Source organism: Poecilia formosa, unplaced genomic scaffold (assembly GCF_000485575.1).
Source record: "Poecilia formosa unplaced genomic scaffold, Poecilia_formosa-5.1.2 Scaffold154, whole genome shotgun sequence".
Taxonomy (NCBI): Eukaryota; Metazoa; Chordata; class Actinopteri; order Cyprinodontiformes; family Poeciliidae; genus Poecilia; species Poecilia formosa.
Genome location: NW_006800093.1, coordinates 555,808 through 581,039, shown reverse-complemented (window position 1 = coordinate 581,039; position 25,232 = coordinate 555,808). Strand labels below are relative to the sequence as shown.

The 25,232-nt window shown below is 41.4% G+C and overlaps 1 protein-coding gene across 6 annotated transcripts in view; it reads left to right on the top strand.

The window, feature by feature from the left end:
* pcloa (piccolo presynaptic cytomatrix protein a) overlaps positions 1–25,232 on the top strand; it is a 49,877-nt gene that overhangs the window by 10,619 nt on the left and 14,026 nt on the right. For 5 of the 6 annotated variants that reach the window (XM_016677354.1, XM_016677356.1, XM_016677353.1 and 2 more), the window contains exons 5-13: positions 6,808–7,011; positions 9,659–13,739; positions 14,043–15,577; positions 16,137–18,204; positions 19,799–19,846; positions 20,357–20,439; positions 21,583–21,658; positions 22,987–23,112; positions 24,986–25,094. In XM_016677354.1, coding sequence (XP_016532840.1) covers positions 6,808–7,011; positions 9,659–13,739; positions 14,043–15,577; positions 16,137–18,204; positions 19,799–19,846; positions 20,357–20,439; positions 21,583–21,658; positions 22,987–23,112; positions 24,986–25,094 — 8,330 coding nt within the window. The remainder of the gene's footprint in view (positions 1–6,807; positions 7,012–9,658; positions 13,740–14,042; positions 15,578–16,136; positions 18,205–19,798; positions 19,847–20,356; positions 20,440–21,582; positions 21,659–22,986; positions 23,113–24,985; positions 25,095–25,232) is intronic. The other variant, XM_016677355.1, reaches the window with a different exon arrangement.

Here is a 25,232-nt window from a genome sequence, read left to right as displayed (position 1 = left end):
TGTGGGTACATGGAATAGGAGCCAGGATATTTAACTGCAGGTGTTTTTTTGTTTTGTTTTTTGTAAGCGGAACTGTGGAACACTGAATGGACGCGTGACTGGTGACGCCTCACCTGTTGTAGGTGTGATGTTGTAAGTGGCTACGTTGTCAGCACGCCTCGGGTATTTATGCTTCATGTTGTCTTTTTGTCGAGATAAATTACGGTGAGTGCGCGTGCATATCGCCACGTGCGTTGCGGAGGCAGGGGGGGGTGGGGGTATGTGGATTTCCTTAAAAGATTTAAAGGGCAGCAGGATGTTTGTCATCTCCTCTCAGGCTTCATTGTCTTCTTGTCTAAATTCCCAACAATGCAACTCGAACAGGCCAACAACACATCTGATTTTGATTCTGTGATATTTTTGTCATTTCACACTGTTATATCCTTTTTTTTGTTGTTTATCTGTGAGCTATCATTTCAGTTATTTCTGTGCTTCTTACTGCCATCTATTTTTGTCCTGCTCTTCTTCCCCCCGCCGTCTCCCCTTTTTTTGTTTTTGATGTAAGGGGATCTCTGTAAAAGTATGCCTGGCGCTGAGCAACAATGTTCCTCCAGATCAGACTTCATGTCATGTTGGCCTTTTCAGTAACGAGAGCGCGTGTCGGAAGAGCCTTGCGTAAGACGGGAGTGGCACGACTTTGCTAACGAGCACGAATCAAAGAGTTGGAGTGTTTCATCTCGTCTCACCATCGGCGAGAAAATCTACAGCTATGCTTCAGTTTTTATCAGACGGCGGTCTCACTGCCATGGCCTTTAAAACGTCGGGTTTTAAAGGCGGGACAGGGATGTTTGGTTGGACATTAATAATTGACCAACTCTACTGCAGGTATTACATATGGATTTCAAAATGCCGTTCATCATGATGTGCACTCTTGGGGAGGAGGGGAAGAATAAATGATGGCAATGAACTTCCCATCATTGCTACTCGAGTTTTGCCCCGAAGATTTGGAAATATTGAAAGTATGAACTTATTAGTACATTTCTGCAGCTGAAATTTACTCACAGAAATAATGGTTACATTTTTTTGTCTAATTGCCAATATCACAACTGACACCCCTAAAATATGTGTTTAATTTGATTATCGAGGAAGTTTAATGGGGTGAAAATGTGGGAAAAGTTGGACACCTATGTCGTATTCCTTTCTTCAAAGGAAAGGAAACAAAAGTAAGCTTATCTTTAAAAAAATCAGGGAATTTCTAGAACAAAAAAAATGCTGCTCACCTAAACCTTCCCATGTGGAGACTCGGAGAGAAAAAAATAAATAAATAAATAAATTTGGACAAAAAAGGCCATGTTTCTATCCATTTTACGGAAAGATCTAAAAAGGTAAAAAGTTCATATGAATGCTTTTGAGAATTATGCAGTTTGACTAAATATCAATAAATGCCTCGCCCATCGTTGGTGTCATTGCTAAAATTCAGTTATTCGTACATCTTTTTACTCTATTTCTCCCACATTACTTTGTTTTCCTCCTTATCGTTATTCTGCGATCACGTCCCACATTTTTCTCCCGTTCTGAACTCCCCATGATCTGCTCAGGCAGATAAAGACCAACGATGCACACGCCGGCCTTTTATCACCAACCTGCCATTCATTAGTATTCTAATCGTTAATACGTCCGCTTCTTTTTGAGTATCACATAACAGGACGGTCTTTAGGTAGATCTGTTGCTGTTTATGTTTTTTTTTTTGTTTTTTTTAATCTTTATTCACTCCATGCAGTGTTCACAGCTCTCACCATCACTTGGCCTAAAGCCTGATGTGTGCAAAAATAGTAACAGCCACAAAAGAGATCCACTAAAGCAGGAGAGGGGAGAACACGAGGGCTGCCCCCTCCCACTATCTTCTTTCTTATCACAGTGTCATTCTGTGGGAACCATAATTTTATTATTTAAAATGGGGAACATTTTAGTCTTTGTGGGATTCTTTTAGTTGAATTAATTAACTCATTTGGAAGGTGCAGTGCAAGCAAAAAAAAAAAAAGCCTCTTGCAAAAGTGTTCATACCTCTTAAGGTGGGATTGTTTTGTAATGTTAACACTACAAATTTCAATATATTTTAATGTCACAGAAACAGAAAGTACTACATGGCTCTAAAGCTGAAGGAAAATTATGCATTTTTTTTTTAAATTATTTGTAAAATAAATCTGAAAAGTGCACTGTGCCTTTGTGTTCCACTCATCCGAGCAAACACTTTGGAAAAACACTGGATGTTTCCATTTTAATTACAAGTCGTATGAGGTATGCCTCTATCATTTTTGCAACGTTTACCCAGGGATCTTCGAAAAACGGCAAAAACGCACTCGGACTGGATGCGCACGGCGAATGTTAAAATTAATGGGAAGTTTTGTTTTTGTCTAATATTCCAAAGGCAATACATTTTACATTCTGCACCCTCTTAATGTATTCGGCCTTTTTAGATGGACTTTTACCTGATTTGAAATGTAATAGTCACAGAAACGGATGGGAACGGGAATGAAAGATTGCTTTTTGCAACTGATGGTCATCGCGGTATTCAACAACAATATCACAGTTGTGTGTAAGCTTTCTTTTAGTATGCATAACATATTCTGAAAATACCTAAAAGGTGTACATTTTAAACGGGATATGAATACTTTTGCAATGCACCGCATCTTTTTTCGGGTTTAGCAAGTGGCAATTTGGACAGTTAGCCCTCCACAAGGATTTTCCCTCATCCCCTTTTCTAATTTACTAATTTCTGCATGCTTTGGACCAGAGCCATATTTTAGCTACTGAGCATTTTGTGCCAAGGAATGGTTGGAGGGGTGAGGTGGTGGTGGTGGCATCCAGCGTGCCAGCACTGAGCCTTCATCAGAGACTGGAGGACAGGCAGGCAGAACCTCACTGAGACTTAAAAACCCACACATTCTGGCACCAGCCTCATCTTGTTAGTACAGGCTGTTACATCCTGACTGCCGCTGCTCTCTCTTTCACTCCAACCCCCCACCCACCTATTCACATACTGGCTCTTTTTTTTTTTTTTTTAAATGCATCCGGATGATATATGGAGAAACCAACAAAACTGCTTGGAACAAGCAAAAGGTCTAAACTGCAAATAACTCTTTATGCACAAAACATAAAATGAAAGTCCAGTATATTTTTGGAGCGCTATAAGATGTGATCTTTTATATTTAGTGGATTCGTTGAAACACTTGCATACCAGTGGAATTTTGTTGTGCAGTGGCATGAGGAGTACAAACAAAATAACGTCTCGACGTAGAAATCATAAGAACAGGCCAGAGGAGAGGAGAGACAATAAGCTACTGTGACAAAAAAAAAAAAAAAAGGAGCCCGAGTGAACGAAGGGGGGAGTGGGAAGGCGGCGTCATAAAAGATACGGGTATCACCCGCTGCAGCTGTAAGGAGTACAGAGCCTGACAACCTGACTGTTGTAATTTGTCTGAGCGCTCGTGACTCATATCTGTGAGTCACTTCCACTGCATTTATTGGTTAAAATTTACTGTCTGGCAAAAATCATTTCGTGAACATGAACCGTAAGATTGTTGAAGAAAAAAAAAATACGATGAAGGTGTGCAAGGCAGCTTCTTGGCGCTTGGAATCACCTTTTGATCAGAGACGGAGATGTCACTTCTTCAATAAAGCTTGAACAATATCTGATATATTGAAATGTTGCCTAGTTACTGGTGTGGGAAGCCAGAGCCAGTGCTGCGTTGCGCCGAGACGTTTCTTTGGCTTTTTGTCTGCAGTTTGATTTCTAAGATTTAAATGAGCTTCGTTTTTGTCTCTTATTTGTTTAGGATGAAATGTATTCTACTCCTTATTTAGTTTCGTTTTTCAAATAAGAAATACTTGGTGTATATTGGTAAAAGAGGACCCATTTGATCTCAGCTCACCGAACCAGATAGTGTCAACTACATCAATAGGCAAAGATCTTTTTTGGCTCGCAAAGGAGCTGAGGCTGTAATGTTCCACCAGCAGCTTGATGCATTATAATTAAGATGGAAACTCATCAGTGAGAGGAAGGGCAACAACATTCAGACTTTAATTTTATCGAAAGCTTTAGAGTTTAAAAGTGAATGAAATCACGTTGGATAAAATTCTTCTTTCTAACATTGTTCTTTTCTTTTAAAAAAAAAGGAGAAAAAAAAGAAAACATACTTATTGCTGGATCTGACAGAGTTTCACAATACAATGTGCATCTCAGTTTTTATCACAATCTGCAGTATTTTGAGTTTCATTTTTCCCCCAAACTTGCATTTCTGTCCTGTTTGGTTGACGTGATTGTTTTCTGTGTTCCCTAATTTACTCAGCACCTTCCACTAGTGCCTCAGCTTCCTGCGTTACCCAGTTGTTTCTCATCTGCTAATTAACTCACCTTTTTTAGAATTCCAGGAATCAATCTCCCTGTCAAAAGGAGTTCTTTGGTTTTCTCATTCAGTCCAAGATCCTCTTTTATTGTCGCCAGCCTGTTTTGTTGCTTTCATGAGTTCAGTTACAATTAAATTTTGTTCTCATCATGTGCCTCGAGCCTTCATTTTGCTGTTGTGGCCTCAAAATAAAATTAGCAAAAGTCATAACAGTGCGAAAACTCCTGTCCTGTTCTTAATAAGAACAGAAACATGGCCATTCCGCCATGGAATGGCGGAATCCCATTTCCGCCATGAAAGAAAAAATAAAAGACCAACAGGAAGTCATAATTTCGACTTTCGAAGTCATAATTATGAGATTCAAAGTCATAATTTCGACTTTCAAAGTCATAATTATGACTTTGAATCTCATAATTATGACTTCCTGTTGGCCTTTTATTTTTTTCTTTCATGGCAGAAATGGGCTTCCATAGAAATGGGCTGCCACACCTGGACTACATTTATTGGAGAAATAAAAACTAACATGGATCCAAAGAAATGCAAAGGTTGTCATTGGCCTTAAAAAAGTACTTGACCCAATCTATCACAACATACTGTTTCATAAATTAGAACAGTACGCAATCAGATGATTGGTGCTTAGAAACAAGCAGTTATTTGTGCAAGTGGGTGTGTATCAATCTCATTGTTGGGACTTTTCTTGTGGGGCTCTTTAGGGGACATATTTTGATCTGAAACTAGTTATTCTGTATATAAATATGGATTTTGTATAGCCTTTGCTGATGGTTACAGACTGATTAAATGGATTAGTAAGAAGCAAATTATCACAAATTGTCAAAAAAAATTATTGACTCATGGAGTAATGTCCATTCTTCTGAGTAAGTTATGAAATCTCCATCGATTTTGTGTGTGTTGCTTTTATACATGTTCAGTTTTATTTTTTTAAATGTATTTTTTAATAGCCTTGCCTTTTCTTTGGCGAAAAGTTGAAAGGAATCTATTTCTGTGTGGAGGCTGCAGTTGGCTCAGTTCCCCTCAGTAGCTCTAAGAGAGACAGTGACCAAGGGGAACGGGTAGTGAGACGTTCCCGTTGAAATTTCTCGATAACGTCGGTGATGACAGGCTCTGAGGAGGCTGGAGCTCACCAACAGCCTGAGTGAGTGTTTCTATCTGCAGCCATATCTCTCTCTACCTTTCAGTGCCTGCTCTTTCTAGTCATTTCGCCGAAAACCCCCCGCATCGTGGTTCTGTGTCAGGAAGCAGTGCATCTCTATACTTTGTCCATCAACATTTTGGTTGCCTTCCCATGCTCTTATTAGAGAAATCCACATGCAGGTGTGTTAATCATTCCAAGGCATAGGCAACAACATGGCGGTTCATGCCTTATTTAATCAAGCTGAGCTGCTGCTAAATTCCCCCCTCTGTCATCGTCTTCCACCTCCCTCCTGTCTTGCTGTTTCTCCAGCTCTCCACGCCCAGAGATGGACTGCGTGACTCTGAAATTCATTTTTAGCACTAAAATCCTGTCGGGGTAGGTTATAGAAGGATGTTAGCACACTTGTCAAACTGTGAACCGAGGTATTTGTTTGCGCCTCGCGTCTACTCAAGAATATGTCGAGAGTGTGCGAGTCTGCGCTATTTTTTGATCTCCAGTCTCACCGTATCGATTGCTTATCATTTTTCCGCCTTAGCAAAGCAGCATGGGACATTGCATACCAACAATAGATCCACATCTTGAATAGAAGCACACAGGAGGGCGTTCAGTTTACGTAAAGCATCTTCCGCTAGAGTACTGTTTTACAGCAAACACGTGGGGATAGATGACACTAATGGAACAGTTGCAGCATGACAACACAGCTATAAAGACACTTAGCACCAGGTGATTTCGAAGAGGGTTTTGTAGCCACCTATTGTACTTTGCATAAACAGCAAAATGTGTATTATTAGAACAAGACTCAGGGCTTTGAATGGATAATGTGCAGTTCTCCTGCCACCTTAAAGCTTAAAGTTTATACATGCGTACATATACATGTATATTTTGTATGTTGTGTTTTTCCGATGAAATGTGTTGATGCTGAGTGTATTGTTGCATATGTTTACATTTACAAATATTTACATGTTTCTAATTAGTTTTTTCCTAGTGAGGCTATTAGCATAAAATCCACATAAAATGTTGGACACAAATCCCCAAAATATGACAAAAAAAAAAAAAAAAAGCCCATCAATTGTTATCAGGAACTCTGATGAAATAAGTGGGCAAAAATTATTGAACACATTTACAAAAATTTATGAAATACTTAACAAAAAAAGCATTTTTTTTTTGTTAATGATAACTTTGAACACCTCATGAGAAACTTGTGTCATTGTTAAGCAGATCTGGAGGCTTTGGATTTACTGAACACTTGTCATCGTGTTTGTCTTGCAGAAGGAATGGCTTTGCCTGAACTGTCAGACTCAAAAAGCAATGTCAGGCCAGCTGGGAGACGTCCCTCCACCATCCACGGCGTCCACAAAGAAGCAAGAACCCGCTTCGCCCCCCGACCCCTCCACCACACCACTTCCTGCTGCTGTAGATAGCAAACCTGTAGCTGAACCAATAGATCCAACCCCACCTGCTACCGAGATCAAGGTAGCAAATGCACCCACACCAGTTTCACCTGAACACACACACACTCCTGTAGAGGCCGTCCCTCAGGAAACGCCTGATTCAGAAGAACTGATAACGCTCTCATTAACAGATGAATCGCCCTCTGATCAGCAGCTTTTAAATTCAGAGAGTTTAGCTGAGAAAAACTCAGACATCCCACCTGTTGAGGACAAACCGCTCAGTTCTGAGAACATAGCAGAGGACAGTCCTCCTCCTGACACAGAGCTACCTGACACTAACCAACAAACACAGAGCGCAACTGTCAGTCAAATTCTAGCAGCTGAGGAACAACAGAGTAGCTGTGAGAAAGCGGCAGAGAATCATCCCCAGTCTGACACACAGGTTCTTAATGTTGAAGCGCAAACACAGTGTGGACCTGCCAGTCAAGTCCCAGCAGTCGAGCAACAAGGTAGCATTGACATTAGGGCAGAGGGTCTGTCTGAAACTGTTGAAGATGAAACACAAAGCCAATCGACAAATGCTGTTTTAGACACCACAGCTGACTCTGTTAAGGTAGAAACTGATTCAGACGCCGAGACTGCTCAAAGCGAGGGTGCCGCTCCCGCAGAAGATCATAAAGCCGTCGAGTCGACACCTGAGACGCTTCCAGAAGCGACAGTTGAGCCAGCTGCTTCGGTGATCCATGACACAGTCACTGAGGAGGCTTCACCTCCGGTAAAGCCAGATTCGACTGCGACCGACGAAAACGAAAAGAAAATATGTGGAGTTTCGACTGACGAACCCCAAAATATGCCAGCAGAGGTAACTCTAACAGACGCAAAGTTAGAGATCGACAAACGAGACATCATTGAAGAATCAGGGGCAGACACTGTTGCAGCACTTGTTTGTAATGATGTTACTTCAGATAATATGTCAGCATCAGAGTTGATAACCTCTGGAAACCCTGCTGCCAAAGTCGATGCACATGACAACACAGGGCAAGCATTACAAGCAACACCAGCAAACGATACAGAATTAGAGATTTCTTCGGTCATTGAAGATAAAAATTCTCCTGAAGTGTTAGAGGAAGCTGGTCCGGAAGCTGAAACAAAAAAACAGACTACAGACAAAGAAGAGGTTCCAGATGTGGTAGATGTCTCTCCTGTTGCAGCTCCATTAGAGAAAGAAACTAATGTTCAAGAGACAGCAAAAATAGAGAGCGCCGATGAAACCAAAGACTCTGAGAAAATTATTGATGACAAGAAAATTGCTCTGGATAAAACACCTGAGAAAGATAATGAACTAGTGGGAGTTGACGCTGAAGTAAAAGTAGGCACAGCAGAACCAGCAGAGGTGAAATCGGAGGAGGGGGAATCATTAAAAGAGGAGGGAATTACAAAAGAAACAGTTGATGACCAAAAAGTTCTCAGAAAACATGATGATGAAGCGTGCTTAATTGGAGCAGTCAGCAATGATGCTGAAAATATTCTAATGGAGGTAGAAAAGGAGGTAGAAAAGGAAAGTGCTGCAGCAGTAACTGTCCCAGAGGAGATGCCGAAAGAGGATGCTCACATAAATAAAGATATACAGCAAGAAACCAAGTCTGAGGTTGTTGAAGGAAGCCCTGTTGAGACGACGACGGCGTCGTTACAGAAATCCGAAGGAAAAGAAGACTCTCCTGCTGTAGCAGAGGCTGTACCACAGACAAGAAAACAAAGCCTGGCGGATAGCACTTCAGAGATGGATGAACAGTCTGACAAAGCAGCGGTTATCTCTGATCTACCATCTGTCGAATCAAGACGGCAAGAAGCGAATGCTGCTGAGGTGCCAGTTAAAAGTGTACAACCTGTGCTAACCTCAGCCGATACCATCGAAACAACAAAACCCAGTGATGAAACCTGTGAGGAGGAAGACTGTGAGGGTGAGGCAGAAGCTGGGTTGAGTGCCACAAAATATCAAAATGACTCTGAGGAAGTTGTTGAGCCATCAGTCAAGGATAGGGAGGCAGAAACTGACAAGAAAGAGGATGAGTCACAGGCTGTCGTTGGCAGCCTGAAGGAAGCTATTTCAGTATCTGAAGCAAGTGCAGTGTGTGACAAAGATTGCAATACAGTGTTTGATGCAGAAGTGAGCTCCACTTCAGAGAAGCGTGAAGCTTCAGACCATGTGCCTGCTGTAGTACCTTCAATCCCATTAGCAGAATCTGAAATCCAGTCTGTAGTTAGTGAGAACGATGCCGGTTTGAAGGAGGAAGGCACGGAGGAGCAAATGGATGCAAAAACTAAGCCTGTGGAAAAGCATGGCGATGACGATGCAGTTACTGAGGTGACCATAATGTCTAGCGAGTGTAGCGTTAGATTCTTAAACCCTTGTGTATTTCTGTTATATTTTCTAAATTGGGTGTAGAAACTAATAGCATATAGGAGATGGAAATAGTTATCAGTGTTGAATTTTAGTTGAAAATAGCTAAAGTCTTTCAAACATAGTCGAATGTATTTGTAATATGTTTTAGAACATGTGCTTTAATATAGTCAACCAAATGGTTTTTTGTAGATTAAAATTTCTTTTGCAACTTTTCATTACAGTATGTAAGAAAAAAGCCATCCCCGTACAAGAATACTGAAAAAAATTTTTTTGAAAAAGATTGTTTACTGCCAAAAGTAACAATGAATTTCTTTCTATTTACCAGATCAAACAAGAGGAGACCTTGAAACAGCCTGAGTTGAAAGAAGCTAAAGAAGACAATCTCACAAGCCCATCAGACCTGGCAAAACTAGAAAGCTCTGTGCTTCCCATTCTAGAGGCCCAGGTAGACACAGAGCAGGAGGAGAAACAGACCAATACTTTAAAGACCAGACGCAAATTGGAGGTTCTTCCTCTCTCACCCGATTCGCCCAGTTCAGAAGAGGATAAAAACCTTTCAGAGAAGAATGCCAAAAGTACTGGAAAGAAAAAGCTTCTTGTGCCAATTGATGTCAAGGCAGATTCCCTGGACGACAGCAGCGAAAGTTTTGGAAAAGAAAGCCCGATGTCCGGAGATGACGAGGAGTTCATCAGGAAACAGATCATAGAAATGAGTGAGAATGAGGACGCCTCTCCATCGGACGAAGAAAGCTTAGTCAGGCGAAAGATTAGAGGTGATGAGAAGAAGCCAAATGAGGAGAAGAAAGAAGAGAAAAGCATATCAGGAAAAACAAGACGGCTAACTAAGAAAACTACTATTAGTCCCGATGATGATGATGATGTTCAGGAATTCACAGTGTCAGCCGACAAATCTGATATTATCAAAGAGGATGAGAAAGAACAAAAAGAAGAGGAAGATCAAAGAATTTCTGCACCCCGCAAGTTACAAACTTTTGAGCTGAATGTAACCAGCAGCCCTATATGTATACCTAGTGCAGATGGAGAGCCTGAAATAGAAAGTCTAACAGACTCTCCAGATGATCGGTCTCGGGGTGAAGGGTCATCTAGTCTACATGCATCTAGCTTCACTCCTGGAACATCGCCGACGTCTCTTTCATCCATGGATGAGGATAGCGACAGCAGCCCAAGTCATGTTCGTACCGGTGAGGGTAAACAGCACAGAAAAGCCAAGCACCGACAAACTGGGCAAATGCTACCAACTATTGAAGACTCATCAGAGGAGGAAGAGTTAAGGGAGGAGGAGGAACTTCTCAGGGAGCAAGAAAAGCAAAAGGGCTCAGGAAAAAAGTCCAAGAAAGACAAGGATGAGATTCGGGCCCAAAGAAGGCGAGAGCATACAAAGACACCTCCGAGTAACCTTTCTCCAATTGAAGATGCCTCACCAACTGAAGAACAGAGACAGGAAGCCGAAATGGAGGAGATCAGACGGTCGTCCTGCTCCGATTTTTCCCCCAGTATTGAATCAGATCCTGAAGGATTTGAGATCCATGCCGCAAAAATTGCAGAAGTGCAAAAAACATATCGGCTGCCTATATCTGTATCTCTTCACTCCCCAACAGATGATCAAAACACTGATAAATCTCAGAAGAAAGCTCTCAAATCTGCTGATGAGGCCTATGAAGAAATCATGCTAAAGGCTAAATCCCCAACAGTCGACACAGGTGAAATTCAAGCAGAAAAGGAAACGGTATATGGTGGCATGCTTATCGAAGACTATATTTATCCATCTCTTCTTGACAATTCTTTTGATCGGGAAGAGACGGAGAAAATGTCTGTTCCTGTTGAACCCAAAAAACTGAGATCGCCCGATGAAGTTTATGAGGACATGATCAAGAAGAGAAAGGAATTCATGCAGCTAGAACAGGAATATGAAAATATAAAGCCAAAAAATGAAGCTCCTAATACAAAAATTGTGTTTCAACCAGCTGAAAGCACCTTCCTACAAAGCGGCACGGTGACATTAGGCAAAGACGGGAAGCCACTGTTGGATGCCGAAGCAGCCTACGAGGAGTTGATGAAAAGAGTTCTAACTCCAGGAACAAGCCCAACTCAGCCTGAGCCAGAAATTGAAAGTACTTCATCAAAAAAGGTTCTTCACCCTATTCCAGACTTAAAGGTAACACAATGCTCTTCTGGAGAGTTATCCTCTGATGATGAAACTACAGTTAAAAAGGAACAGGTGGTGACGGGAACATCAGATATAACATCAGAAAAGCAATCTCAACATGTAAAAGAAGCATCTGAGATGTCCCCTTCAACCACAACAGAACAGACAGAACAGCAGCCCGACAATGAAACCTCTACTTCTCAGGTTGAACTTGTGGACCTTTCTAGTACTGTTCCGAGATCATCAGCTTCTGTTATTGCTAATGTGTCACCGCTACCAACAGTCCCCCAATACACACCTAGTATATCTAGTGTAGTGTCAACAGCTCCCCCTGTGCCCCCTAAGCCAAATATTTTGCGCCGGGCTAATTCTCAGGAAAAAGGAGAAGAACCTGTTGCGCCACCCCAGCCTCCTCCCACTCCACCAAAACCCACAGTTTTTCCCAGGAAAGCCCCAGTTCCACTTCCACCTCAGGCTTCAGCACCTGTGAAAAAATCTGAGCCGGTGACTATGACGTCACCCCAAGGATCGCCTGTTCGACAAGTTGTTACTCCAACGTACAAACCTCATATTCCACCTCCTGTTCCTCCAAAGCCAGCTATTCATGGGATTGTGGACAGTCACAGACCAGCTCATGGTGTCAAACCACCAATTGCACCAAAGCCTGGTTCACAGCCACCTTCACCTGCTCATGCCCCTCTTCCAACAAGACCTACGGTACTTCCCACTGGTCCAAATGACTCAGTCCTTAATTTGAGCCCCTCTACAGAGGGCAAGACATTTCAACCTTCACCAAAGTCTCCTTCTTCCCCAAGATATGCCAGCAATCTTCGTGACACGTATGTAGTCATCACACTGCCATCCCAGCCTAGCTCTCCAGTTGACAATGTCACAACTCAAGCCCCCTCTGGTCCTGGACCGGCGTCTCCCTCAAAGCAGGGTCAGCATGAGGGTTATTATCAACCACAGCCTCAACACCCATATCCAAAGCAAAATCAACAGCAACCAACCCCTTCTCCTCAGACAACCAGAGTGCCTCTGGCGTATACACGTGTCACAGAGTCTATTGAAAAACAAGAGATTTGCAGCCCAGAGAAACATGTTTCTAGTTCTTGTCACATAATTGAGGCCATATCTGCTTCAGCACAGCCATCTGTTATGCCTAACCTCATATCACAAGTGGTTACTACAGAAGTTCAAAGAACCACTGTCTCCGTTGTTCATGAAAGAACACCACCGCCATTACCAGCTCCAAGAGCAACTGGTGTCCCAATGTCAATGGAGAAACCTAAGCCTCAAATACTAGCACAGACTGAAACGGCCTCTCTTCCCTCTGAGGTGGTAGATCTTAGAACTGTTAAGGTTGATTCAGATTCAAACATGAATGGCGTTGATCTGTCCACCGCTCCAGATTCAAGACGCCAGTCTTTTGTGAGTGATGTCAGTCGCCACACCAGTGCAGTGCAATCACCTGTGGTCAACCTCAGCACTGAATCCTCCACTGTTTCAATAGTGACTGACAGCATCACTATTGTGACCTGTTCTGCCACAATTCAGCAATGTGACAACATAGAAGTTTCTCAAGTTTCGTCCGTGCCCCTTCAGTTGACAAAAAATAAGGCTTTTGAACCCGTTTCTCAAATTGTATATCGACCTGTTGAGTCTCAGCCCTCCACTCTTGCAACAGCAGAAATCCCAATTAACCTTTCGGTTGGATCGAATACAGGTGCAGTAGGTTTCCAAGCTATGCCAGTCACTGCTTCAGTCCCTCCTGTGGCAACCTGTGTTGCCAACGGATTAACTACAGGAAGAACCACAGTGGCAGGAGCTGTTGATCTTAGTACCTCAAAACCTTTCAATACTTTGGTATCGGTTGACGTGACATCTGCAGACGTGTTTACAACCGTAATCGCAGATGACGGCAAACCAGTGGATCTAACAGCAGGGAAGAGAGCTGTGTGCTGCGATGTTGTGTACAAGCTGCCATTTGCAGGAAGTTGTGCAACTCAGCAGCCCACCACGCCTCTGCCTGAGGATCGTTTTGGATATCGTGATGACCATTATCAATTTGACCGAACACCTTATGGCATGAGAGGGTTTGGTGGAATTAAGCCCTCCATGTCAGACACCAATCTTGCAGAAGCTGGGTTATTCATGTACAAGAGTAAGAACAGTTATAATTTCAGTGTCACAACAGAGGGAGCAGTAGATCTGACCTCAGCGAAGATATCAGATGCAGGTCAGTGCAGTGACATTGCGGATCTGTCACTTAAATGTCACTTTGAACTGCCTCCACTTATTCATGGCTAATGTGGACTTTTCATTTCTTTTGCTTTATTTTGCATGGATTTTATTGTTTTTCATTCAACTTTTTTTTTGCATGTGCCTGTTTTGCTTCTTCCACCTCTATTGTTTTTTTTTTTTTGTTGGTTTTTTGTTTTTTATCTTGGCAGCATTTTTTTTATTTGCTGAAGGCATGGCTTGATTCTGAATGAATTGTCTAAAAAACATGGACTAAAAATATATTTTTGACTTTTGACAGGTGAAGCTGTTGACTACTCCAAGAAAGGCAGTTATGCAGGAATGACAATCCCCCCATATTCCCATTCAAGTGCCACAAGCGCTGTCAGTTCACTCTTTGGGACAAGTAGTGTTTTAAGGTCATCAAATGGAGTGGTCTACTCATCTGTTGCAGCGCCAGTCCCATCAACATATGCAATTACTACTCAACCAGGATCCATATTTAGTACAGCTTATAATACCTTTTCAGGTATGCACACAAGTGATACCATGCCTTCTTTGTCCAATCTCCAGAATTTACCACTTACAAGATCCCACAGTTTTCTCTCTACCATTTCCACAACAGAAGAACAAGGAGATGCTCCTCTTAACCTGGAGATCTCAAAGGGAGGTGTTGCTACTGTCAATGGTACAGCTACAGCAGCTGCATCTTTATCCCTTGACACATATACAGATGCATCCCTGGAGGCAATAGCTGCTTCACTGGAAGCTCTCTCGTCCCCCATGGTTCCTGGAGATGGCCAGTATCAGGCAGAGCGAGAGAGGCTAGAAATGGAAAAGCTGAAGCAGCAGCGCTTAGCTGAGGAATTGGAATGGGAGCGGCAGAATATCCAGCGCTTCCGTGAGCAAGAACAACTCCTAGTACAGAAGGAATTAGAAGAGTTGCAAGCCATGAAGCAGCAGATCCTGGCTCAACAGGAGCAGGAAAGACAGGCTCATCTGATGATGCAAAAGGAAACATATGCTCAACAACAGCAGCAACTTGAGCAAATACAAAGACTCCAAGAACAACTGCGGCTACAGTTGGAAGAGCAAAAGCTTCGTCAGATGTACCCAGGTGCAGACATCCCAGGTCATGGCGTACAGGAGGCCATTGTCCTAGGACCTGATGGAACAGTGCTTTCTCGAAAAATCACAGATAGCGGATGTCAGACAGATGAAGAGGACGAAGCACTAAGCAAAGCTTACACAGCAGGAAGAAAAAAAAAAAGTGTTAAAAAGAGTGTTGATAGCTGCGTCCAGACTGATGATGAGGATCAAGAGGAATGGGAGGCCCAGAGAAGTCGACAAAGCCGTCCCCGTACTGCTAGAGGTGATAGAGGTGGGGGATCAGAAATGTCTCTTCAAGCCCACACTGAAATTTCTATACAAACTGACACGGATGGGAATATTCGAATGGACACTAGAATGGAGGTGTCAGATTCAGAAAGGACCTCACCAAAGAAACGCCCTACTCCCTTAGAAATAGCCCAGTCTGCAAACCTAAAACCAGAATTTTCTTCCCTTCAAGGGCATCCTAAATCGCCTAAAGTACTCTATTCTCCTGTATCACCATGTATATCACCTAGCAAATCCCTTGAATTTGTGTCCTATGATAAGTCCCTAGGCGATACCAGCCCACAAAAGCTAAGGGAAAGCATAGACCCATCAAAATCCTCTCCAGCAAGTCCTCGGGGACACAAAACCATGCAGCGATCGATGTCTGACCCAAAGCCCATGAGTCCAACAGGAGAAGAAAGGGCAACATCTGGTACGCAGTGTGGTGATGGCCATCCGGTGAGTATCACATTCTCCTACACCACTGTGACAAATGTCAGACACTTGCACAAAGGTAAAGAAATGTATTTTGTCAATTGTCAGAAAATGAGCAGGATGTTGCTGGTGTTAAGTTTTTTTTCCTCCATTTGCTTTGTAATGAGTAAAATGGATTTAAGTATATTTAAGGAAAACATTTTTCTGTCGCAGCAAATTTCATGAAAAGATATGAAAAAAATTCTCCCTAAGCAAGTTACCAGTGAGAATTCCATACCTTCATTAATTGTTGTTTAAAATAAGCTGAACATGCAGAAAGAAATGTTGACTCTCAAGTTTTAAGAAAGACAAATAACTACTTTGTTGGACTGTAGAGTACACATCAACGTTTTGTGACTTTTATGGGAATAAATGCAGAAACAGAAAAAAAATGGTGATACACAAGTACCTACCATCACTTACCCAAGAAAGCAATACTGGCCAAAGATAGCTCCGCCTTTACAGACCAGACACTATAAATGTTATCAGATATTCAAACATGTTTGGGTGTTAAGGTTCTATGTTACCATTTTATTTGCTATAGGGGAAAGGATCAGGCGGCACACCCACCGAGACGCAAAAGAAGGTGAAAAGGACTCTTCCCAATCCCCCCTCTGAAGAAGAGTCAACAACAAGTGGACAGACGGCATACACCACGAACTCAGCTCGCCGAAGAATGTGCCGAAATTCAAACATGGCACGTGCCAAGATCTTACAAGACATTGATCGGGAGCTGGATCTGGTTGAGCGAGAGTCTTCCAAGCTCCGCAAAAGACAGGCAGAACTCGACGAAGAGGAGAAAGAGATTGATGCTAAGCTGAGGTATTTGGAGATGGGGATCAATCGCAGAAAAGATGCACTTTTAAAGGAAAGGGAGAAAAGAGAAAGGGCCTACTTACAGAGTGTCGCAGAGGATAGAGATTACATGTCAGACAGTGAGGTTAGTAACATCCGAGAGACCAGGAGTGTCCAAGATGGTGGTGAAGATGAGGACATAGAGGACCACCTTCTTGAGCGCCCCAGAACAGCTCCTCACTCAGAACTTGATGATTTTGCTCCTCCCCAAACCAAGCATGAGTATGGAAAATACTCTCAGTACCAATATCCTCAAAGCCAATACCAGCAGTCAATCTATCAGACTCCACAGTCGTACCAATCTCACTCCATCTACTCCTCTGTTCCTTCACTTACCACTGCCCAGCAGCAGAGTTACCAGCAGATGCTTTTATTGCAGCAGAAAGCGGCAAGGCAAGCGGCTCTCCTGTCAGAGCTCGATGCGACTAAATACGATGTCATTAGCCGTCAGCCTGATCCCACGTCGTCAGCTTATCTTGGTGTCAAATATGACAAATACGGTAACCATCTAGACCTCAGAGCCCTGGAGGTGGGAAGCATAGCAGGTAGCCCAATGTCAGCCGTTTCTGATTCCTACTACACAGAGGTGGAACACCACACACCTCGGAGCTACATGCTGCTGGAAGACGCTGCAGAGTTAGCTAAGACCTCCACAGGTCTGTCTTCGTCTTACAGTCTAGCCGAGCGGGAACTGGCTAAGGCAGAGAAGCTTTTGCGTAGAAGTGCTGCAGATCTTGGGTCTACTGACTATCTGGGCTCCACCTCTAGGCTCCATGCTTTTGGAAAGACTCCTGATGAAGAGGATACAATGGAGGAACCCTATGAATTAAAACTCCTGAAGCAGCAGCTCAAGCAGGAGTTTAGACGAAGTACAGGTGGCACAGAAAGCTTAGAACAACTGACGGGTCTCTCCCAAAACTACTATACTCCAAGCACTGGTGTCTCTAGTTATTCCCAAAGACACTATCCAAAGTCAGACAAATACAGCATCAGTCGACTTACTCTTGAGAAGCAGGCAGCAAAACAACTCCCAGCATCAGTTTTGTACCAAAAGCACAAAACTCCAATACTAGATCCTAAAATCTCCTCCAAGTATTCCTCTATAACAGACAACAGGGGTTTGGAAACTGATTATAACTATTTGGGCTCTACCAGTGCATCGCCCAGATCCAGCAGGCTGCTGCAGGATGAAATTACATTCGGCCTTCGAAAGAATATTGCAGAGCAACAAAAGTATCTTGGGTCTACCTTGGGAGCCAATTTAGCTGGATCCCTGAATTTGGGCCAGAGCTTGGGCTTGGACTCTGCTTATCCTAGTGGTAGCCGGTCAAGACCCTCATCCAGACCTACTTCGTGCTACGGCCTGGACTTGTCAATCAAAAGGGACCTTTCGAGTTCTTCACTGAGGCTTAAAGGAGACGGAGAGTCATCTGGAGACGGTCCAAGTTATCAAACCCCCTCTGGTCGCACCAAGCCCACCAGCCTTCCAATTGTGCAAAGCAGTCGTGGACGAATTCCTATCGTGGCACAGAACTCAGAGGAAGAGAGTCCGTTAAGCCCTGTTGGTCAACCAATGGGCATGGCTCGTGCGTCAGCTGGTCCCCTGCCTCCTATTTCAGCTGACTCGAGGGACCAATTTGGTTCCTGCATGTCCCTGCAAGATTCCCAGCAGCAGCAACATATACGAGAAGAGCCAACAAGGGGTAGGAGTTATGTGCTGCTGGATGATCTTCAGGGCACAATGTCAGATAGTGAAGGTAAAAAACAAACTTGTAAAACTGCATCTCTTTCCGTTTTAAGTGTCTTGTGAATAATAGTTTGTGGGTGAAATCTGCATTGAATACTAGCATGCATGACATCAATATTTAGCTTGTGGTTAGTATTTTAAAATGTGCATGTTTCTTTATTTTTGTTCTTCTACTCAACATTTACTTTGTTGTGCATCTTGTTTTCAGTACCTGTCCATAACTGTTGTCTGTAGGTTCAGATCTAAGGTGTATGCATGTCTTTGTCTGTCATACTGACTTTGTTTGCGTATATATTGTAGCATTTCTCTTTACATTCACTGTATAGTCTCATCTTTTTCTGTTTGCATGACAATCTAATTTGTAGGGATTCCTCCCATCAAATATAATGTAACAGTTTCTAAATTTATCTGTGACGTTTTATGGTCGAGGGCACTCTAACACGGCACAACAAAAAACCACAAGATCCTGGTATCACAGAATGAAATGCATTACATTTGATGGAAAACATTTATTTCTGCATAATAAATTCAAGTCTTTAACTTGCATGTCTTTTATGCTTGTCTTTTGAAATGTGTGTATTGCATGTCATTTATCATTTTGTCTTTTGTGGGTTATACTTGTATTTCTCATCGAGATTTACATGTGTACACATACTTTAAGTTCAACACTTTAAGTCAAATGGAGAAAAAAACCCAGCTAAAAACAACCTTTGCTTTTATTTCTAAGAGGTCATTACTTAAAAGCAAAATAAAAAACTGAGACCAAGTCCTTTTGAATACTTTTGAAGTAAAAACAACCCAATCTGAGTGGTTTTGGAAACACACTCTTTTGTCAAATAGGACATTTACGTCTGAGTATATTTAAAACTACAGGACTGGGTAATGGATTCAACCAAATATGCAATGAGTTTTTAGCTAAAAAAGAAAAAAAAATTGTTGCCAGGGCTAATTGTTGTCATTTAGGCTACAAAAGAATTACTTAAAAAATAACCTGTCACCCGGATTACTGGACAACTAGAATTTGGATACAAATAATAGTTGCCTTACTCTTGATGTGTTTTTTTGTTTGTTTGTTTTTTTTTTCCATTTTAATGCGCCATCTTCTGCTAGGAGAGAGCTAAGGTGTCAGCAGAAAAAAAGAAATTGTCAGTTCTCCTTGTTCAAGGACCTAGTAAGATTGTCTATCTTTCAAGCAAAATGTGTGCTTTCCTAGTTTGATGCATTAGAGAAAATGGCAGATATCTAGCAGACGGCCGTTTATCATTAATCAGAACCAGAGTCCAGGCATAACATTGTGTTATTTATGGATCCACCTGGCCATGCTCCATTTCCTCATCAGCTTTTAACTTGGGATATTTTATTGTTTCTGTTTGTTGTTTTGCTGACAACAAACAAACTTGATGCACCTCTCCCACTAAAATGTCAATACCCCCCATTTTCTGTTTTGACTTAAACATATAGGCCTTTATTTTTACATTACTTGCCTAAAAAATAAGCAAAAGGAAAAAGTCAGTTTAAAGTTCTGGACAATCGTTTTCATTCTGTCTGGTAAATATAGCAATTGCCAAGATTTTGCGATGTAAACCAATTTGCCTTAATTGCAGCCCCATGTGATTCCATGATGGCATTGAACAGAGACGATGCAACTGATGGTAGAGTATTAGTTCAGTTCTACAGTTATCCACGAGCTAACACACTAACCTGAACCACAAGTACAGTGCGTCTCTCGACGGCATTATGACTAAATGTTGGGGGAAATGAGTGCAGAATCTGCTTAAAAACAGTTTGAAGCAGATTTCGTTGCAAATGTAATATAATATGTTTTGAATAAAAACCGCCTGCTTTCAATTGAGGAAAATTGATATTCATGTATACAACACCCAACATTTACATTCCTGGAGGATTTTATTGCCCTTTACTATTCGATCATACACACTTCAGTAACCCTGTCTAAGTCATCCACGAACTGCGTTACTTTTCTGCTTATTTCACATCAATGTTCCTTTTGCCATTCAGTTTGTACTTCACCAATATGTTTTCATCTTTCATAATTAGCTGTGTCCTTATGAGCATGAAATCACATTTGGATACACTTGAGCCCATCCTGTTTTGTAAGATGCAAACGGTCTGACTCCGAATGAGTTTGAATTCTGTCCCTAAAGCCTATCACCTCAGGCGAGACGAGACTGACTGGTTTGACAAGCCGAGGGATGGACGGCCAGAGAACGGGCAAGAAAAGAGACAGGTGAAATATGAAAATATCAATGCAAGCCAATAAATTGGAATATGACTGAAAAGTAATTCGGTAGAGACTCCGACATGTTACAATTGATAATTTCCCTGAATTTCAATGATCGTGACTTACAGCTAATAAAAAATTAAAATTCAGCCTTCAGAAAATTAGAATAATACATTAGACCAAAAAGAAGATCTCTGTGTCCTGTGCAGTATGTGTGCTCAGTACTTATCTAGAAATCCTCTTTAGTGTTGGGGAGCCTCAGGTTGGTTTAATAACAGACTTTGCTTGTCTGCATGTCTCATGTCTCTCTTCAAAATGCCCCAAAGATTATCTCTGGCATTTAGGTTAGGAAAGTTTCCTGACCGATCAAGCAGATCGATGCCGTGGTCATTGTACTTTTGTCAGTGCGGGCAGGTATCGTATCTTGCTGGAAACAGAAATCAGCATCTCGGCGAAGCTCGTCCACTTCACTGTGATGCGGACAAGGCTCTAAAGTTTCCTTATAGACAACTGTGTGACTTTAGAGCTCACAAAACTCAGTGGACCAAGACCAGAGGACATGGCTCCCCGAATTCTTTACTGGACTGCCAGCATTTTTTTTAATTTATGTGGCTGACTTGTGAATGTAATGACCTGAAATCATTTCAGGCATTTACTTTTGTCCAAGAATTAAGTGTAATCTTACATTTAGACCTAAACTTTAAAACAAATTCTGCACTGAGACTGTCTTTTATTGGTTTTATGTAATATTTAAGCTTTCTCTGAAACAGAATTTGGGTTTTTCTTTGTAAGTTTCCCCATCGCATTTTGACTTAAATTCTGTTCAGTCAACAATAGCTCTGTGCTATCTGTCTTTTGAACTCATCAAGCTTAGAAATATATTTATAATTATTAATAAATTATTTTAAGAACTAACTAGAACAAAATGATTTTGCTTTTCTTGTGTTTACTGTATAAAAGAATGACGGTGGGTGTAGTCCTACTTGTTTACTGAAATGACCGTGAAGTGGCATAAAATGCTGAAATATTTGATGAACAAAGACGCCGTAATAACTGAATGCAGTAACTCGCGTCCAGTGACACAAACACCTTACATGCAATGTGAGTGCAGAATATTAGTTACATATTTTCCTTTTGTATGCACAACAGGGAAAAGGTCCATACTATCCGTTCCCTCACCTCAGGGTCAAACTGCAGAGGGATCTCAAAGACCGCAGTGTCACAGGTAAAGTAACACAGGTTTAATAATCTAGGTGAATGACATATTTCTATTCACAATGTATTGTAAGCTAATCGCGTATCAACCATGCAGATATTGCACTGCGTTTAGCTTTCTGTGTTGGTTTTATTTAAAATCTTCATGTTAATATGATGATTTAAAGAGCATGACTGATGAGTGTCATGCATTTTATTTACCCTATACTGAAATCCCATCACGCAACTCCTTCAGGCTCAAAGATGGCAGACGTGTTTTTGATCTTGCTCAAAAATAAATAAAAATAAATGGCAAACAGCCCACAAGGAATTAATTTATTTAAAAAGAGTGATCAGGATTATTTTTTGCCTCAATCATTTTGTTCTGCCTTCAATTACCATTTCAAATTGTTTGACAATATTAAATGACTGTGGTTCTGATTCTGTATTGAAGGGAAGGTATGACTGATAGTATTTGTGTGCTGAATGTGGAACCATTGAGCAAAGGAGGAAATCAGTAACTTAATGTGATGAAATCCACATAGCGAATCTGGTTCTAAGCAAAGGATTGGAAATGTTCACAGTTACTCTGAAATACAATTTTAGCACTTCCTGTAAATGGGAAGGAGACATATTGTTCTGCCCTAAGCGATCTTTTATGACAGTTGTAGTTAGGTGGAGTTTTTTTTTTTTAAACCCCATCACTTTCGAATAGCGCCATCGTGCTTCTTTCACACTAGTAACATAAAATACAGCAGATCCCAAAAGTGCACGCACGTTTGATAAAACAGCAAGCTTCTGCGATGTAAAATAACTAGGCTATGATGGATCATTTCCTTAGTCAAGGAAATATTTTCGCTTTCAAATTCAACTGAAAAGAAAAATGACCTGAGTAAGAACGCACATCATTACAACTAATACTTTGGTAAAGTACGTTTTGATTTGCTTTTTTTTCTTTCTTTTTTTTGCTTTCAGGACACCACACTTTTATTTGGAAATAATTGCTTTCTCTGCATTGCAAAGGTTTTCCCAAATTTATCAGACTGTAGGAATAATCTTACACAAAAGCTCCTCAGGTGACATCATAGCATTCATTCATTTATTTATTTATTTTTGATTTAGGTCAGGACTCCAGTTATGCCATTTCACAAGTTGTTGTTTTTGTGTGTGTGTGTGTGTGTGTGTGTGTGTGTTTCTGGAAAACCCTTTTTTTTTCTCATTATTTTAATGCATACTGTGATTCCAAGACAAAAATTAGCTTTTTATTGATTTTCATGCATTTCTTTCCTGTTAAAAATCACACAAATATGTTCATAATATCAATAATTATGTTTTTTTTTGTTTTTTTTACCTAAACAGGAAATGGTTTGGGTATCCGTATAGTTGGAGGAAAAGAGGTTCCAGGTGGGAACGGAGACATTGGTGCATATGTTGCCAAAGTCCTACCTGGTGGCGCTGCAGAACAAACAGGAAAAATTCTTGAAGGTAAAACCTTCCCCTGACTTCCTTTTTCTTTTAGATCGGTATTAAATAAAATAAATAGCTAAACAGGTTTTCTAACGTTGAGGCTTTTTGAAAATGCATTTCTGATTACAAGTCTTGTTCTGCTTGTTTTGGAAGAAATGATGAGTCTCTCAATCTGCTAAAACACACACAGTGTTGTTCAGAACTGCAAATACTGTACGACATAAAAGTCAGCAAATCTGCTACACTCATTTACTACCCATCACAATTCCCATTAAATATGTGTTACTCAAGCATTAGGGATGAGAAAAGACTTGAACCATCTCAAGAGACAATATTTGATTTTATCAAGTATTGCGCAATAAAAGTCAGCCCTCGTTTAAAAAAAAAAACAAAAAAAAAACACTGTGTAATGACAAATAGGCATGAGAATAAGATGGTTTAATAAGTGGGGAGACTTGCACGTCATGATGAAATAAGGATATGCAAGGGCGTTGCAGCTGACCAGAAATCTCCCCTCTGCTCGGGATGACGCTCTGCCAGTACAAATCAGGCAAAGTCTCCCCGAGACGTGCCTCATCACTGCATTAGACGGCGGATGTCTCCTGAGTTGTGTGCTGCTCGGTCAAGATGAGCCCTGAGTGAAGGCTTGTGTCTCAAAGTGTCTGAATCAAACCCAGCAATATCCCGACTCACATTGAAAATATGTAATAAAGAAAAAAAAAATGTTGTTAGAGTCATTATCCAATCATTCCTTTTGAAGTCCATGTGAATCCGGTGGAGTTTGCTGGCCAGACAGCCTGTCAGATGTTTGAAACCTTTTATTTCACATACATAGGAGCACACTTAATTTAAAGAGTGTGTTTGAGCTTTCCTCTGAGAATTCAAGTTAATATTTTCTTACCTAAGGCGGAAGCTCATCTATTACAGTCGTAGTCATGGTCATTCCCACGTTTTCTTTGCAGCAGGTAGGAAGGGATGAGTGAAATCACACAGAACATGAAAAGGTCCAAAGCAAATGTGTGCAACCTGAAGACTGCGAGCTGTATCAGAAAAATGTTGGAATCCTGAACATCAGTATGGCACTGTGCCCTTTGGACAGTTTCCATATTTCTATGCGATTTTTAGAGATTATATTGATGCACAAAACGCATTTAAGGGTTAAATTACCTGCGTAGAGCCGATCAATTCTACATAAAACATTACATTGCTCTCCAGTCATTGCAATAGCAGACACTAAATAAAAATAGATTTTTCTAAAAGTGATCAGATCGTTCTTAGCGCTGGGCATAATGGTTGCGAAGCATTTGGTTCCGACTCACTGGTGCCGGTTTGGTGCATGGACAAACGCTGGGATTTTTCAGAAGCCCGGCGTCACGGAGAAGTGTGAGTGTTTGCACGTATGACTCTGTGTTGTCTGATCAGCTCGGCTGGTCGCTGAGATCTGACATCTTTAAAACGTGACAATTAGAAACTACAGTGTAGCTCCCCTGTCGCTCCCGCTCACTCAGGCCGCGAGTATCGTCGCAAACCCAAGACGCTACTGATGAGCTGCTTCAATCCATGTGAGTCGTGTCCGTGTGAGTGTGCAGGACGGGAGTTTGCTGTGGCTTTGCTGTGTTGACTAACATCTGAGGACATAATGTCTGAAGACTGTCTCCGGATTATGACTTTCTACTTCCGTACTTTAAATATCCTACTGTAAGATCATAAATGAAAAAATAAAATAAAATCTGGGTTCTATCAGTTACATAGACCCATCGTGGGTTTAATTAACTTTGTTGTGGTTTGAAGTGGCCTGCTTTAATCTTGACCATATTAAAAAAAAAAAAAAAGTAAAAACATTGTAAATAGAGCGTTGTTGATGTTGTGCTCGTGCCCTTTCTATTCGCAGGAATGCAAGTGTTAGAGTGGAACGGTGTTCAACTGACGGGAAAAACGTACGAGGAAGTGCAAGGATTGGTTGGACAGCTGTGTAACGAAGCAGAACTGTGTGTCAGACTGTAAGTATCACATCTTCTACCCTTTTCACTGACGTTTGTTTGATTTTTTTATATATCTTAATTTTCTTTTGGACTGTTTTTTCCCTTTTTGTCCATCTAGTTATGTGTTTTATTGCCACAAACAACTTAGTGATTCCA